At 41.4% G+C, this 18,406-nt stretch overlaps 1 protein-coding gene across 1 annotated transcript in view; it reads left to right on the forward strand.

Annotated features, from left to right (window-relative positions):
• Window positions 1-18,406, forward strand: part of CIAO2A (cytosolic iron-sulfur assembly component 2A) — an 80,897-nt gene that overhangs the window by 49,842 nt on the left and 12,649 nt on the right. The window contains exon 4 of the mRNA XM_078682967.1: window positions 3,392-3,437. Within this exon, the coding sequence (XP_078539093.1) occupies window positions 3,392-3,437 (46 nt within the window). The remainder of the gene's footprint in view (window positions 1-3,391; window positions 3,438-18,406) is intronic.

The following is an 18,406-nucleotide window of genomic DNA, read 5'->3' on the forward strand; positions in this document are numbered from 1 at the left end:
TGAGTAGCTCCCCTACGTGTAGCCCAACCTCGGAAATGAAAAGCTTTTGTTTAGTTAGATTCGGTGTGTTTCCATTATCGAAAAGGTTGAATTTAAAAGTAAAATGTATTTATTTTCAGATTAGCTGATGTTTGAAGGAAAAATTAATTTAAATAGGGATTCATGCTCCGTTGAGTCTTACGCTGATGTTCTTTCTTGGGTGCTAAGGGGCATTGCATATATCACTACTATGACATGTAGAGGAATTGTGTGAGATTTCTTTTTACATAATTGCTGGTGACCTTGACTGATTTGGTCAGGTCATTCTGCAGGCAATGCCACTAATGGAAGTGGTCACAATTGTAATGATTCTAATTTGTGTTAGTAGCTTGAGGCTCTTCATATAATAAAGGTTTGAGATGCCTGGGCTTAGATCTAAGAATCTCAGGTGCAAATTATGTTGCTTCTTATGATTTCCCATCCACAATCTAATGGGTAGTGCATAATAGATCATGGGACAGATTTTGGTTCTCTGACTACTGAGCAGATAATAGGAAATGCACATTAGTCATCTTTGTGTCTTTGTTTAAAAAGTACAGACTACAGAGAAATCCCTTTGTATACAAAAGTTAATGGCTTTGGATGGCCAAAGTAGCTAGATGTTGCCTCATCTCACGAGATAGCTCTTCACTGGGGGGTGCACAGGGCCTGATGCATAAAAAAAATCACCCTGCTTTCTACCTGTTGGTCTGCCACGTTTGCATGCAAGCAGATGACAAAGTTGCCACATTTGGTTGGCAGCAGATTGCAGAGCAGAGAATTGCTTCCCTGTTGGGAATGCTTTTATAATGGCTTGGAGGCTACCATAAATGGTAATGGCTGCCTAATTCGGGTGCCTGGCCCACTTCCATTTAGGGATGTGTCACTTCTCGGCTAGTCTGCCATCATTGAGGTGGTACTTTTGCACAGAAAAGGTACCTTACATATAAGTAGAACCTATTATTTCGGGCACATTTGTAATACATGTTCTAGAAATGACTGGTTTGTGGTGGTTGTGGGACAGTGGAAGAAAAGACGAAGTCACAGAGACTGATGGCAGAAAGGGAGTGGTGGAGTCAAGCGGTCAGGCTAGTGAAGTACCAGCTGCAAGTAGCAGGTTCATGAGGCCGGGACCAAAAAGATAACTTCTTTCATTATCATTGTGGTTATTTAAATTGCCAGAGACCACTGGTAAAGTGGTTACAAAGTCTTCTAAAGAAGGATGCTGCAAGAACATATCTGATGCTGGTGGGTTCTGTAAGGAATGAATAATGTATGAGACTTACACTATTTAGGAATGCACATGATGATTTATAAATTATGGTGAAATGTATAAGAATGAAGGTAAATAATTTGCATTAAATGTGTACTTTGGCATTGAGAGTGAAGCTTATGCAGCACCAGTGAAGCCGGCAGGCCTTTCTCATTGAGGACTAATGTGACTGCTTGTCATTTAGTTTGTAATGTCTACTAAATAAATGCGGTGTAGAACCAGACATCCACCAGTGAAGGTCATCATCTGTGAGCACTCATCCCCAGTGACGTCAACACAGTCAATTTAATCGCAAACCCTTGGAGGGATCACATACCTTGACCCACCATTCACAAACATTGCACACCTACGTATATTCCCAGGAGTGTTGCACATTCCACCCACCACAAGAGCTATCACATACTGGCGCTTGCTGGACAATCACGGTCACTCACTCTTGAGTTATGAAATAGCTATATACTCTACAAATACACCAATGCTCTCCGCCTGCACTAGACCTCGTACATACTACGCCATCTTTAAACTATGGTAAGGGAGATCGGCTGACCTTCCAAACCAGAAGGGGGGGAGGAGATGCTTTGGTACACCAAAGGATGGGGTTATTCCGACTCCCTAGATTAATACCCTAATCATACAAGTATCCCTCTGCCTGAAAAGGAAACGAGGGGGCTGTGTGTGCCATGAATATACGCCACCTAAGTAAGAAGTGGGAAGAAAGAAAAGTGACCCTTTTTTTCCACAAGCTGGGTGCGAACAGACCATAATAGATAAAACGGACAGTAAGAACACTTGACAAATGTTTGACTACAGGGCCAAACTCCCTCCGCGCCAGAGGGGTCTAAAAATGCCCACAACTAGGGTACCCTTAGACTGGCATGTATTTACTCCCTTTGCATGCCTAATATTTAGTGTGCGTGACTAAATGAGAACCTTCTGAGAACAAACACATCACCGGGGAGAATTCGAAAAACAAACCATCCCTGATGAATGCCCAGGAACTGGTACGGCCATTAGTGTAGGGCTGAAACATGTTGCCACTATAAGAGTCCTAGGATCATTTCATCCTTGTTGGCCCTTGTATAGTTTATTTTAATCTTTTCCCATCCACCCAGCTAATAAAGGGATAACTTGGAAGTGGATGATGAATTTTTATTTTTAAGTTATGTCCCCGACACATTAATATACAAAGAGCTCCCTGGAAAACGGTCAAGCTCACCCTGACTTATAAGGATCAAGGAGAACCCGGTGATGGAACATGCCACTACTAGAGTGGGTGAGGGTTGTATATAAAAAAGGATCACTTTCCCTTGTTTCCACTTCTTACTGAGGTGGCATATAGTCGAGGCATGCATGCACTCCCTTCGTTTCCTCTTCAGGCAGAGGGATACACCTATTCTATCTACTAGATGCATCTTACACTTACACTGATCCTTGGAGCTGATACACATTCGCATTCACCTCTTGATTCATTGCATGTTTACATAGTTTCCTAAGGCAAATATACACCTACATTCTCCCCAGTGGTTTTGTACCACTACACTATCCACTACTCCAGTGGCGCTATTACACGCCTACACCCACCTTCAAAGACATCGTAAACCTGCATAGACGTAAGATAAATTGCACACCACAAACTGCCACTCAATCCAGAAGCAACACAAACCAACTCTTATCCACTAAAGCTTTACACACTTCGATGACCAAAACCCCTGGAAAATTCATGTGCCTACTTGCACTATTTTGGGTGTCACCCACCTGTAAGGTGACATGCTGCAATACCCACCCACAAAAAGCGCTGATACCTAATCCCAGATGTATAAATACCCAACAATCTCATCCATGGAAAATACATACTTCGCAATTGCACACCTTTAGCTATCCTCAGGACTCTCACCTCTATGCCCACTGTCAAAAGCATAAAACACCTACGGCAGACCCCAAACACCTTTCACACATCCACTCACTGGGGCATATACATCTATGCCCAACTTTTGACTGATTACTCATCTACAATAATGGCACTGCCCGATGATCCAGAGGCATCAGAAGGTGTTTTAACTTTCAGTCCCTTAACAGTTTTCATTTTTTTGTTCTTTTCAGCTAGAAATCTACATTGCCGAAGGAGCACATTCCACCGAGGAAGACAGTAAGTTTGCTCAGATGGTCTGGTGTGGGGCACGAGAACGGGTGGGGCAATAAATATATCCAGATGTGTCTGGGGGATAGGCAGGGAGAGTCCACCCACTTGGCTGTACAGACCAAATGGGAAGCTTGGCTGTATGTCACCACATATGGAAATGATATCTGTGATTCAAGTTGTGAGTGAGAAATCTAAAACTTAGAGAACAAAGATGCAGCGAGTTAAGAAAGGCTTTCAATCTGCTCATTTATTTTCTTGCGACTTGTGTTTTTCCCAGAAGTTCAGAATAAATAAAAGTATTACTTCAGCAGCATTCCCAATGCTGGCTACGCGGCGTCAGTGTAAGAAGACCAGTACCTTTATTCTAAGAAGCTCCAAGCAGTACTTGACTTATCTCTCCCAAAGGGTTGTTCGGGCAGCTGTTCTCCCAGTCTTGCCAGTAGGTGTTGCTGTCAAAATTATTACATGTCCCATGTGCTGTATACTTTGGCAGCACTCAAAAGTCCACAAAGGGGACATTAAAAGCAATACTGGACTCACCCACTTTATGGGCTGTTACTTTAGCAACTCTCCTAGCTTGACTTAAGTAACATCTTGGGTGCAGTACATGGCGAGTGATGTAGTCCTTGCAAAAATATGTGATGACCTGTAACAAGACGAAAGGGATTGCAGTTGTGAAAAACTGTTTGGTTCAGGAGCGTGGACTTGAAGGTCCTCTAACTGAGGTCTCTCTTCTTGGAAGTTAGTCAAGTCAGGTCTTCAAATTTCAAGAATCAGGATGCTCAAATTTCACCTTCACCAAAACACCAACTTTCTTATCTGGCTCCATTTCTCAGGTGACTTTGGGAGAAGTTCATAGTAATGAAGTTCTCATGGCTAGGTTTAATAGAAGAAAAGCCTGTTGCTCTAGGCTAAGCTAGTTTATAGGCCACTTTTACAGGTGTCGCATCGAATATCTAAACTACAATTATTGTGTAAAAGGCATTGCAGCGTAGATGGTTAGTTATCTACCCAGTTCTGTTGTCAGAATATGGGGTATTAACTCTTGTTCTTGCTTAGAAGACTCCTACTTTGCTGTTTGGTAGGCCAAGTAATGAAATATAGAAATTTTCAGCTGGCAGACTGCTAGTCTGTTAGAAACCAAATGTTTACATTGCCCTGCTTTATGGAGGGGGAGGGGGCGGAGGGGGAGATCTGCCACTTGGAAAAGATGGGAGATCTTTTTGTGCCAATGAATGAATATTCCAAACACTGAATGTAGGAAGCCAAAGCTATGGCTTTCTGATTCGGAAAGTAGGAAAAACAGACTGCATCATGAGGAAGTTTGTTGATGACTGAGAAGAAAGGGAAGTGTTGATGCAATCCAGCAACCAGCTCATCAGAATCCCACCCGCAACGGCAGCTGCCAATCAATGATAAACATTGGCACATGAGTAGAAATGGTAAAGATTCCAGGGTTTGAGTATCTACTGGGAGATGTGCAGCTTTGGATGGATGGATGTTGTAGTCAGTTTGCATCTGTGTTCTTCAATCTCACTAGCATCAGCGGCTGGTAGAACTGGAAAGTGGCGGCTACTGGAAAGTGGTGAGCATAAGATCAATCAATAAATGTTTATGAGCAAGAGAAGTATGCCGTTAATAAGGGGCACCTTTGGGGAGTTGTTCCCCCAAGAAAATTGACTAGTGCTTTTAAACTCCAGCTCAGTCGTGAACCTGTGAATGCTCATTTGCATGGAGCACTACCATGCCTAGTACTGCAGATCATCGGCTAGGTGTCGCAATCATTACAGAAATATCTGACTAAAGAGCTGAACCGCGTAATGCAGACGTGGCACCTGCATATGCGAAAATACACTAAACATTTGTGACCAAGATCTGAATTTCATCCTGTAGATCTAACCTGCGTTTTTACTGCCACAAAATGCTCGTTTCAGCCTTTTCCAAGCGAGGCTACGGTTCCTTTACTGGAGTAGCACCAGCATTTTGAACATTATCAGAACTTCACAACTGAGCTACCATACCTTGTGTGATACACTCACTTCCAGAAAGTCTCAGCACTGCTAGTAGTGTGCTGGCTTAATTATGCCAGCATGTACTTGTTTAGAAAAGCAGCAAACTTTATAAAATATGGGTGGCTGATATTCGAGATTTGCAATTTGTTATTAAGTGGTTGTACATCCCTACTTATGACAAAGTGAAACTACATATACAAACACCTTTATATTTTTAGCTGAAAAAATAGAACTGGTTAAAAGGGGACATTTTTGACGTTGGGCCTGGTTACAGCTGTATGTGAAGAGGACCTTTAAGATTTGTAATCTCTGGGTTGGTAGATAGTACTATGGAAATGCTTTGAAGTTTTTTGAGAGGCTGGTAATTTGGTTGCAACTTCAGTCGCGTTTAAATAGTCTAATGGAAGATTTGATCTGACTGCCAGGCTCACTATGAGTATTAATACTAAGAAGATTCCAATCAAAAGCAAAAAAAGTGTTTACAATTGTATTTGCTTAAACAATCTACAGGGCTTAAACATGTACTGAGAACACTAACTGTTAGTCATAAACTAACAGAACGTTTGGGAATGATCAAAGTGCTCAACCCTTCCAGACATGGCCAAACAGAGATAGAAGCTAGCTAACAAATATCCAGGATTGCAATGCACATTGCTGGATCTAAACACAAATGACCTGGCACTTCTTAAGGAAACCAATGCTATACGTTTCCATTGTTTCCTGACCTATCTCTTGGTAATAATGCTGTTTAATGCTGCTGTGCCTTACAGCTTTTCAATTTTCCACAAACATTGCCCACATTTTGTTTTCATCTTGTGGTTGCTGTTTTACAGGGTATTAAGTGGGCCGGGTACCTCCGTGTCTCAGTACCGCAAGTCATTCAAAATGTACATTGAAACGGTCCAAGTCGTACCCTATATTTAGGTCCTTAAATTCACAGGCAAAAAACACGAAATAATTTTTTAATAAGGAATTTAAAAACAATTAAGGCAATCCATGTTAGTTCCTGTTTCTATTGCAAATTTTACTTCTTCTTCATTCCAAGAGTTTTTTTAACTGTCTGCAAGATGCTGTGTTTTTGTGCTTTTTTCTTGTAGCATAGTACTCTATTATACTGAATGCTTTGAACGGAGTCCCCTCCAGGAGTTTATAATGGGCCATGCTTGAGAGCTCTGGAGTTGAGGTTGCAGGCAGTGCATGTTTCACACAGTGCCCATCAGTGGGTCAAAAAGTGTCTAAAATGCATAGTCGTCCAATCAGTGGCCTCTCAGCAGTGTGCACACAGCAGTAGTTGCACTAGCAGGCAGCATACTGGACACACCTGAGGCTGCTTTAAAAGTATAGCGCTGCATCGCGTCATTACTGGGGTGTTCCTTGGGGGGGCCCCCAAGTATTGCAGATCCAGGTAGGTAGCTTGTCAGCCCATAGGCTTTTCAAAATACACTTAATCACCACCAAAACCATGTTGTGAATGACACGTGTGATTGGCTGATCTCGGTTTCGGCGAGGCAGCCAAGGTAGTGCACAGTATGTATTTTTATTATAATGGGAATTGACAGTAATTGCTGATAATTACTTTTTGCCGTTACAATGCCTAACTGTGTGAAGTTGTAAGGGAGCAGTCCCCGGGCCCTGCTCACTAACTGTAAACAGACAGGGTGATGTTGACATCCAGAGCTCACCTGAACATGTCATTGGCAAGTAAGCAGGACAGTGCTTCACTTCACAACAACAGGCCAACTAAGACTGTTAATATGGATATTGAGGCGTTTATCGACAAAAACGAACTATTTTCCTAATCAATAGAATCACCCACCCCGAACTCCACATCTACTTCGACACGCAAGTATGTAGTCAGGCAGGCCCTGCTACCTAGGCCCAGGTGGGAGGGTACATAGCTGGCAGGCAAATATTCGGGTAAGAAACTCTTGATCAATCCCACAGATAAGTACAGCAACTTGACAATAGTCAGGGGAGATTACCCCTAATAATGCATGCATGTTCTAAGGGGGTAGGCACACTTCAGAAAACACCATTAAGTCAGATGCCGTATGAGTTCGGAACACAAAGCCTGTCCGGACCTAGCACACACAAGGATCACGTGCGGGACATCTGAACACACTGGTCCTATGCAAGGTTGAGACCAACCTGTAGTAGCCATTGACCTTTAATTTATGACTCTAAGGCAGCAACGATCATTCCTCCCTGTATATTGTACGCCGGATACGCTTATGGCTTGATGTAACATTGTATATAAGACCAATACAAATCCAATGTAAATTGAGACAGTCCTCAGACATCGTGCCATTAACTGTCAAACAAATTGTTTAATTAAACAAAACTGTTCCTATTTTGCCAAATGTCTTGTTTCTTCTGTTTTTAAGGAATTTGAACCTGAACAATGAGACTATTATTAGCATTAATAAGACTTTTAAACCAATAATTCTACAGCATCTGCTTTACTTCATTTTCAGCTGAGACAAACAAAAATATTGTAAGACTCCAAAAGGTTCAAATCAGCAAACAATTGTCAAAACAATGATAGGTTCATTCTTTTCTTATTTCCTAAAAAACAATAATTCAAATAAAATTTAAAATCTTTATTTTTCAAAAGTCCATTTCAGTTCATGGTCAAATCTCTATTTCTTCTGTTTAATCAACTCTCACTTTTAATGTAATCTTCAGTCTTTCAAAACCTTTAGTCTTTCAAAAATGTCAAGGTAGTTCTTTTTCCACTTTTTATTCACCTTAAAGTTAACTTGCAAAAGTATACTGGCAACAATTTATTGGAGTGTAGATCTAACTCTTCTCCTTTTTCCTCTGACACTGTGGCTAGATATACCTATTCAAGTGATTCATATTTTCTAATTGGAGTTCTTTTTTTGCTGGGCTTTTAGCAGCAAGCAATTTACTCTCACTGTTTTCTGAGTCTTTCAATTACTTCCGATTCCTCATTTATTGGCTATAGTTTCTCTTGTCGCTCTTGTTGACAATGCTTTCCTCTGCATGTTCTTTTCAGTGACTTATTTTCTTTAGAACTTTTTTTCCACTTTTCTACTCATTGATGGGCTTCATCCCTGATCAATGTTAGCTGCACCGTTCACTGTGAACTACTTTCTTCCTCTGAGGTTCTCTTAACTCGAATTTTCAACTGAAGTCTTTCATTGTTTGGATCAGAGACTACTACTTCTTGTTGCCTCTCATGCCTTTGACATTGCAACAGCTCTTCACTCTAATCCTCACTTTGAAATTGGGCATCAGCACCACTGGTAGAGATACCAGGATCTTCGCCAGAACTTTCACTGATCTGAACTTTTATGACTTCCTGTTCTACACCACTTAAAAACAGTTCACACCCTTCTGGATCCACAGTGAAAATCGTAGCTTGAGTCTGTAAATCAGTGGGTATTTTCACCACTTCTTCTGTCGCCTTCACTGTTTTAGTGTGAACGGGGTGGATCCACTGCATGATTCTGGCATACTACACAGCAGTATTCGTCATCAGAATCACCTAGTATGGCCCCTTCCAGACCTCCTCATGGCAGCTCTTTCTCACGTGCCTTCAGACCACTATGCAGTCCCAGGGTTCAAACTGTGACATTGTATTTCTTTTGCTGCTTCTGTTGCCAAGTTCATCTGGTGAGAAGAAGGATTTCCGCATACTAGTCAAACCTTTGTTGTAATCTTGTACATGTCATCAGTTATTGAAATGACTGAAGCTGTAGGAGTATAAGACCGTCTCATATTTCATTGCTCTATCCATTATCGCCCCATGGGGCAACAAGTCATTTTTTTTTTGTTTATAAGGAGTACATCTGAGGCTCATCATAATAAGAGGAAGATCACCCTGCCACTTTAAACCAGTAGAAGTACAGACTTTGGCCAGTTTTTTCTTGAGAGATCCAATACATCCAGTCCGGAAGATTTAGGATAATAGCTACAATGGAACCTGTGATCAATATGAAGGGCAGAACAAATTAATTGCAAAATCTCCTTTTAAAATGTTAGCCATGATCTGTCTGTATAGTCATTGGAATTCCGACTCTCTGAATTAATTCCCCCCCAAAAAGCTTGGGAACTGTAGGGCTGTCTGATCTCCAAATAGCATAAGCCTGAATCCATTAAGAAAACAGGCAGGTGATTACAAGACGTGTATCAAACCATTGCCAACTGATATCTCCACATAATCTGCTTGGAGTCTTGCAAATTGGCCTTCTCTTTTGCCAGTATGGTTCAAAATTGTGATTGTTCGTTTGCCCTTATTATTTTTCTGACACACTAGACATCCAGAACAGAACTTCTCGGCAACACTTTTGAATTGTCCATGGAAGTATCTAGCTATGGCATACAATATTACATCATGTTGTAACATACAAATCTTGATGATTCTTCTTGTAACTCAATTATTCCCATCTCATCCTCTGTAATTTCCTCCTAAAGTTATCTCATCTCACTTAGAGAAATTTGAATTGAACTCAAATAACAGAAAATTGACAGTATCATCTTTTTGCATGAAATATATTCTTGATTCATTGGATTGCTCAATCTCTTGAACCACAGTTACATTCTCAAGTGCACTTGGCTACTTGATCCAGCCTTATGAGCAGCCCTTTTGGCTGCTGAATTGCTTTCAACCAATCAAGTATATTGAGCCTCTTGTTTATGGGATCCCCAGAAGATGTCATAAAAACCCTTTGTGACCACACTTTTATCAAAAGCATGTACCACACCAAAACAATACTAGCTGGTCCACTAAACTCTGAAAACGGAACCCTCCATTGGAAGGGAAAAGGTGTAACCTGCCTATGAATAGAACAGAGGGCAAAGCATATCCAAATAACTAAAGGCAAATCTCTTATCCGGGGAGCAAAATCAAAAATACATTGAACACCTGAGAATGTGCCTATTTAAAAAGACTGCATAGTAGAAGATACAAAAATATTTTATTCAAGATGTTACAATTTCAGAATGTTTTATACAATAAAAAAAATATTGCATGTACTTGTGTATTAAAACAGAACAATTAACATAATAACGTAACTATATTCTGTCCAGCTGAATCCATAAGAGAATAAATAGTGATGTGACTCATGGCGTGTCCCCTAAAATGAAAAAATTACGACAAACTGATTGAAACATCCTCATACCAATTGCCTCCTAACACAATCTTAACAGTCAATCATACCGTAATCACATACACACTACTATCTCACTAACACAGTTGCACATTAAAAGAATTGCATATATATAGACAGGAACCTCAAATGAGAAAGACAGTGGTATCATGCACAGTTTTTAAAGCTGACTCAAAAAAGAGCGAGGCAATGGGAATACAAAAGATAGTTGGAATATAATCATGCTATTGCTCGGAGAATGTCGTATACATTTTATAATTGGTTCAGAGACATTAGTTTTGCAATGTTACTAGAGTGATGAACAAAACGCATTGGAACCTTTGTCCTTAATAGTTCTTTTGCATACACCACTGTGGTTCCTGTCGAGCACTATGACTGTGGTTCCTGTCGAGCACTGTGCCTGGTCGTTTAAACTATCACATTCAATTTTTCTACCAAGCTACAATATCTTCTCAATCCAACCAATTCAGCCACTTTCACTGGAGCTACATGTGACAGAGATGATGCTTCAAGATTTTCAGAAATAGAATATACTAAGGCAGCTGTATTTGCTCCATACTGGTCTCTTAAACAAGAAGCATCAAGAGATAGTCAGATGAGTCAGCCCTAAAGAGGTTTATTTAAAACTGGTCTTGGTTTGATACATAATTTGGTAACTGCAATGCAGTCATGTTCATCATCATCATTGTTCCTGACTTCACGGTCCTTTACCTGGAATCGATAACAACATTGCTGAATTTAGTTAAATTAATTGTAACTGTTCTCTGCTACCTGTATGACTTGCTGATATCTGATCAATCGACTGCTTGTCATGTGCTGATATCATGTACGTGTCAATAAGATCTCAATTGATTGTGGGACATATACAATAACATTATCTCCTTACTATTCCTTCACTTTGTTCAATGGCAATGCAAACAGCTCCAACTGATTTCAAACAATTAGGAAGACTTACAGACAATACAGCTGAAAGGGAGGCTGCTGGACGCATGTCTCTGGGTAAGAATGGATGATGCACACTTTTTCATGGCAAGCAAAAAGAAAGTCTGATTATAATCCAGCATTCCGAGGGCGGGTGCACTATATAAACTTTCTTTCAATACCCTGAATGCTTCTGAGCATTCTTCATCAAATCGAACAGGGTCCTATATGTCACTATGAGTTTACCTTATTAAAGGTTTGGCGGTCCAGGAAAAGTTTTTATTCCACTGATGACAAAGGACAACGATTCCCAGAAATATCCTCACCTCACTTTGGGTGGTGGGAGGATTATTTTTCAAAACTGCAGAAACCTGTTCGACTGGGACATTCCTTGCACCCATTTCAATGTGATGACTTACATACACTTCTTCTTTTTTACAATACCAAATCTTTGTTGGGGAATCTTTGTGTCCACTAGCAGCTAAAGAATTCAGCAAACCAAATGTGCAAGGTTTGCAGTCCCCATATCTGTTTGAGTCGACCAGTAGGTTATCAGTATACTGTACCAAACTGAGTTGAAGGGTAATCTTAATTTTTCTTGGTCTTTTTTCAAGATTTAGATAAAAATTGAAGGGCTTTCAGTAAATACTTGTGGACGTCTACACCAAATGAGAACGCTCTATAACAATTGATTGCCCTCTCAGAGAGGAATTGAGACGAACACTTTGCATAAGTAAGTGGCAGTATGCCAGTCTGCATCAGATGGAATTTGGAACACAATTACTTAGATTTGGTACTTCCGGACAACATGGAGTGACAATTAGTTTATTTTTCTTAAAGTTTGACCAATGCGCCATCTCCCACTTGGTTTCTTTATCCCCCATCACCATCATTCAAGGGTTGCAATGACTACTAAGCATTTCCAAAGAATTCCCTGTTCAATAGTTTTTTTTCATTGGCCGGTTTCATTCCTTCTTCTGCCTCTTTTGGGTTTATATTGTTTAGTTATGGGGAAAACTGCATCAGAGACAGAGGTCAAAATTCAGTTTGACTTTCTACATTTACTTTTCTTTCTGTGACTGAAGTTAGAGGATTTTGTGAAATGAACTGTGTGACAATCGTGATGAGACCAGTTCATGGATCAAGTACATTACAGTGAGGTCTAGTAGTGTATTCAAGTTACTAGACCTGCAGGTCTATTAACATTTTAATGATTTTTCGAGCCCTCTCACACAATTCATTTTGCAATGTATGTCTTTGCCCAACACATTTACAGGACTTGGAACACACAGAATTAACTGATGTTTATTTTCTATGTGCCCTGTTTTAACTTTTGCTGTAACCTGATTAACATTTGTTTATTACTGATTCTTACAATTTGGACTTCTCTTCCCAAGAGTGGTTGGTTTGGAACTTCCACAGAAAGAACTGTAGAACAGGTTGTTTCTGTGTCAATTAAAAATTAAATGAGATGGCAATTACCTTCACCGTCAATGATGGGCCACTTTGTTTCTACCTCCAGGACTGCTCCAAGTAATCCTCCTCCCCTCTAAGGCGCTGTCATTGTGAATTATTATCTGAAAAAAAATTGAGGGGAATCATTACTCAGGATCAGTGAATTCTGTTACTACACTGGACTATATGGCATTTTGTTTTTAAGGTTTTGCTACAACATAGAGCTGAAGGCATTGTAATGCAGAACTGTTTCTGATTCTGCACACTTTGCACAGAAGTCGGGTAGGTTTGGAGTATTGGCAATGTATTTGTCTGCATCTGAGGAACAAATTCATTCTGAATTCTGCATAGATTTTGTCTACATTCCTACTTCCACAGCCCAATTTTACCACAGAATTGACCGGCAGAGTTACTGTTCAACATTTACATTTATTCCATATTTGTTCACTCTCCCTGTCCCACCGCATTACGTTGCCATTGATCCATTTCCTATTCTCCTACCTTGCACTTGAATCATTCCCTTCATTTAAACAATTCCAGGTTGCACATAACCCAAATCTGAACCCATCCACTTGGGGACTCCTCTCAAACTGCTTTATCTGGGCACCCATCAGCATTTCCTTGATTTTCTTCTGCCTTCTATCAAACCAATTGTTACTGTATTTAACCAACTTCAAAATTGTTCTTTGTCTGCCAGCCTATTTCACTTTGCTCTATATGATTACTAAGTTCTGGATGCAACCCCCTTTAAAGGAATAAAACCTCTCACACCATATTTATTATATTGATTGACTCCGCTATGTTTCTTAAAAATCTCCCTAAGCCTGTCATAATAAGCACTCCCTGACTCTTTGGCCTCTTGGGAAGTTCTCAAGATCTTTGCCAATTAATATCCTTTTCAAGCGCCTTCTTTTTCAAATGTTCAGTTACCAGTCTATATTTCCTAAATACTTCCTTAGGAGGAGCATTATTAGGGGCAATCCTAACTGGTTCTTTAATTGGCCATGCAACAGCATCCTTACAGTCAGACCTCAAATCAGTAGATGTTACAATTTTAAATACTGATTTCAATTCAGTCCACAGCATTTGGAAAATTGTGGTCAGCCCCTAAACTTCCTCGTACTGCCTTTACAATTCTCGCAATTTTGGTTAGTTTGTAGTACAGGTATGAAGATCAACTCTTGTCCACAGGCACATGTATTAAGTTCCCTCCATGTACTTCCCTGAATGGAAACTCCAAAAGTGTTCCTGTCTCTGGTTCACTAGCTGAACCTTCCATCCTGATTTCTGACTCTTTAGATTTCTTTTTGCTTGCTTTCATGTTTTCCATCGTACTGTATATTTCTACAAATCGTCCCATCTCCTTGTTTTTTCACTCACATTTTTTATATGAGCTCTTAATGTTATCAAACCCAATCCATTTTTAATTCCTTCTCACATTTTTCATTTTGGTGATGTCTACCAGGCATTCATTAGCCAATTCCTCTAATTTAGTGTGGTCTTTATTCGCATATCTGGCTGCTTCTTTTTCTTTAATCAGGTACCTCATTTTGTCAAAATTGTAGGAGAATAATCAGTTCAAATCAATTATCCCTCTTAAAACTTTTAAAGTCACACATTAATAGCCCTCAAAGCAAAAAGTCTCCCTCTGACCTACAGTTATTTTACATTGATATTATTTCCTTTTTCTTATGTGAGCCATCCCAAAACTATTCAAAACACAAACCAATTCACAAAAATATATTTTTAATTTCTTTTATCAAAAATATTTTTATCATCTTATTCTCTTTTTTAACATTTATAAATTATTTTTCTCTTTTTTACAATTACAGAAAAGCAATACATAGATTATTCAAAATCAAAATGTATATAAACAAAAGACATAATATACACAACACATTTTGACCCCACGAGAGGAGACACTCAACAAACTCACACACACACTTTCATACCATGGAACCACTTTCCCCAAACACACATTCAATCAACCTGGGAGGATCTGCTACAGAATGACCTAGTAGTTTCCATAGTCTATATCCAACAGCTGCACAAGGCAGAATCTTGATTAGGTTCTAGTCGACGCGTTTCAGTGGCTAAACAAGGATGACATACCACCTTCTTCAGGACCAGCCAGAAAACCAAGAGGAGTGTCTGCTCAGCCCGGGGAAAATAACCACCAAAAATGGTGAATGGAATCAAAGAAGCATAAAGCTCAACAGGTTAGAAGGAGGTATACATTTCCTTCCATTCTGAGGTGTGGGATGAAGGTTCATACGTTCTTTATCCTGTTATGTTGCTCTTTCTACCACGGTGTTTCATGCAGCATCTATGGCCATAGATTTATTCGATTGTCACCTTATGCCAAAGTCTAACAAGGCAAGGAGATGCTGATCCCAGCTACTGTCTCAATCCGGTTCATATTTTCTGAAATGCCTCGTGGTCACGATAATATACCAATTCCAATTCCAAAAATTCTTTATTTCGGCCACATGGGCCATAAAAGATGCAGTGAAAATACATACATTTAAAACACAATATTTACAAATAAAAATCCTACTGGACCTGCAATGTTAAAAAATACAAAGTAATATAAATTAGCCAGACATTTTCTTCCTTATTATCCATGCTGCCATTAAGAATTTAGAAACCGCAAACACAATGTGGCCCAGGGTGTTGGTTTTCATAACCCTGTAGGCCTGTAGATACTTCCTAAAGCCCAAGTTCCGACACAGAGGAGCTAACCAGCGCCTCCTCGGGCTCCGGTAGGCATGACAACAGAACATTATATGCAAATCATCTTCGTCATTGGCTTTACAGCATGGGCAGAGTTTATCACCCCCTAACGACCATTTATAGGTAAATACTTTAGTAGGGAGTGTGCCAAACCTCCATTGCAGGAACAGTTTCCTCGCCAAGAGAGGATAAATAAAATCCATAAAAGGTTCAAAGACATAAGAATTTTTGGATTCCATAAAACATCCCGTCAAAGTGCCACTATCATGAGCATTGGCCATGTCAACAAGATTTTTATTCTTGTACAGCTGGGCAAGGGTTTTACGCGAAATACTTCGACAGCCCTGAGCTGGATCGTCCCATAAGTCTGGCAAATTCAGGCTAAACAGTTCCGACTTGATAAATGCCAACCAAGGAATTTTACAGTTAGCATTCAGCCTCATGACATCAATAAGGTCCTGCCTATAATGATACAGTTCCTCGGTGGTCCATATCCGGTGCCAGAACTTCACAGGCTTCGACCGTAGATCCTCAGCAATAGAGGGAAGGCCCAGGTCAAGTCTTAGGGGGAGGAGTGGTGTACCTTGCGGGAGAGCAAGTAAGCGTCTCAGAAAACAATTTTCCACCCCTGCCATAACCTTCCCTGCTTTGTGTCCCCACAGCTCACTACCATAAGTGGCTGCTGCCTTCGCTTGGGACCTATACGTTTCCAAAGCCGGGCTTACGGGCTTGAAGGTGGACTTATTGGACACCTTCAAGAGTGCGCCCGATAGCTGGGAGAGTTTCAACCTAGATCTTGCTACCTGGGAGTCCCATGCCAAGTTTTCTTGGAGTGATACCCCCAGATATATAAAGGTCGAGACCCTTTCAAGACTAGTTTCCCCCAGTTTTGGATTGGGTCTAGTTTTGGTGGGGGGGTTGAAGATCATGAACTTAGTTTTTTCCGTGTTCACCTCCAACCCATGTTGGCAACAGAATTGGCCAAAACCGTCCACAATCCTCTGGATCCCCATAGGGGATTTGGAAAGGAGGAGGGTATCGTCGGCAAACATTATTGCCGGGACCCTCCTTCCTGCCAAAACCGGGGCATCATTGTCTTTAACCGCGTCAAGATGTTGAATGACGCTGTTAATGTACAGACAGAACAGTGTCGGAGCCAGAACACAGCCCTGTCTGACACCTCGACGGACCGGGAATCTACCCGAGAGCTTTCCATCCCTCCCACACCTCACTTGCGCAAAGTTGTTCTCATGCAGCCTAATGATGATACTAAGGAGGTGGGGGGGTACTCCTAACTTCTGCAGAACCTCCCATAGCTTCCCCCTGGGGACTAGGTCAAAGGCTGACCTCAGGTCCACGAAGACCATGTACAATCGACCTCCCTCTAACGTTACCGTCTTCCAATACAGGAGAAGGAGGCGAAAGATTTGGTCCATGGTCGACGTGTTCTTCCTGAAGCCAGCCTGGAGGGGGCTCATGATGTCATTGTCCTCGACCCAGTCTAGGAGATGGTTTAAAATGAGGCGCGCAAAGAGCTTTTGGGGCACGTCTATTAGGCTTATAGGCCTGTAATTGGCGGGGAGCAGAGTAGATCCCTTCTTGTGAATAGGTACAATCTCTGCCCCCAGCCACGACCCAGGGATCGCCATACCTCCGAGAATGGCATTAAAAAGAATAAGAAGGTATGGGCCCCAGATGTCCGGGTGATGCCTAAATAGATCCCCGGGAATCCTATCCAGACCTGGCGCCTTCCCCACTGCCAAACGCTCTAGGGCAGACTCCACTTCCCCCAGGGATAATTCAATGCCAAAATCCTGAGAACCCAAGGGCAGTTGCAACTCTACGTCCGGGCAGGAATTAGTATCTTGATAAAGTGCCCCAAAATGGGCCTCCCAAACCGCGGGGGCTATGTTAGGTTCAAGTGCTTTATGGAGTTCCCCTATCCCATTGTTTACAAGGGCCCAAAATTTCCGGGAGTCCCTAACTTTTAGGGCATCATGAAGGTCCTGCCAGTGGTTCCAATCCCACTCGGTCCTGGCAGTCGCCGTCACTGATTTGTAGTGCTTCCTAAGGTCACGTACATTGGCCTTATCGGACCCCTCTTTTATTGCAGCAATAAGCTCAGATTTTGCTGCCCTACAGTCGGAGGTGTACCAGGTGGGAACATGGGTCTTTTGCTTTCGAGTTGGGACCACCGGATGGAATACCTCAGCCAGATCCCTCACTAGATCCTGATGTATGTTTCCCAGTTTCTCGTTATAATCTGGGGTACTCGGTTCATCCAGAAGTGCGTCCACCTCCATGAACCTTGGAAGTGCCAGCTCATATAATTTGTTAATGGCCTCTTCTGAGCTCACCAGCTTTCCCCACTTAACCCGGCGCCTATTTGTCGTGAGGAGCAAATCCCCCGTGTCTTCCCCTTGATCAACTGGGGATGAGTCAGTCGGAGGCAAGGGGCACAGGATATTTAAGCAAAGGGCGTTATGATCACTATCTGCCCTATTTATTACCCTGAAGTCGAGGACTTTTGGCCAGAGTGTAATGTCCACCATGATGTAATCTAGCCTCGACTCATGGCCCCTCCTGTTGAAAGTACACACAGAGGGGGTATCGGAAGGGGTACGACCATTACACGCCCTCAGTGCGCAATTCAGGGTAAGGGACATGAGTTGTATTGCTAGAGGGGACCAGGCTTTGGGGTGGGGAGAAGACGAGGGTG

Source organism: Lissotriton helveticus, chromosome 3_1, assembly GCF_964261635.1.
Source record: "Lissotriton helveticus chromosome 3_1, aLisHel1.1, whole genome shotgun sequence".
Classification (NCBI taxonomy): Eukaryota; Metazoa; Chordata; class Amphibia; order Caudata; family Salamandridae; genus Lissotriton; species Lissotriton helveticus.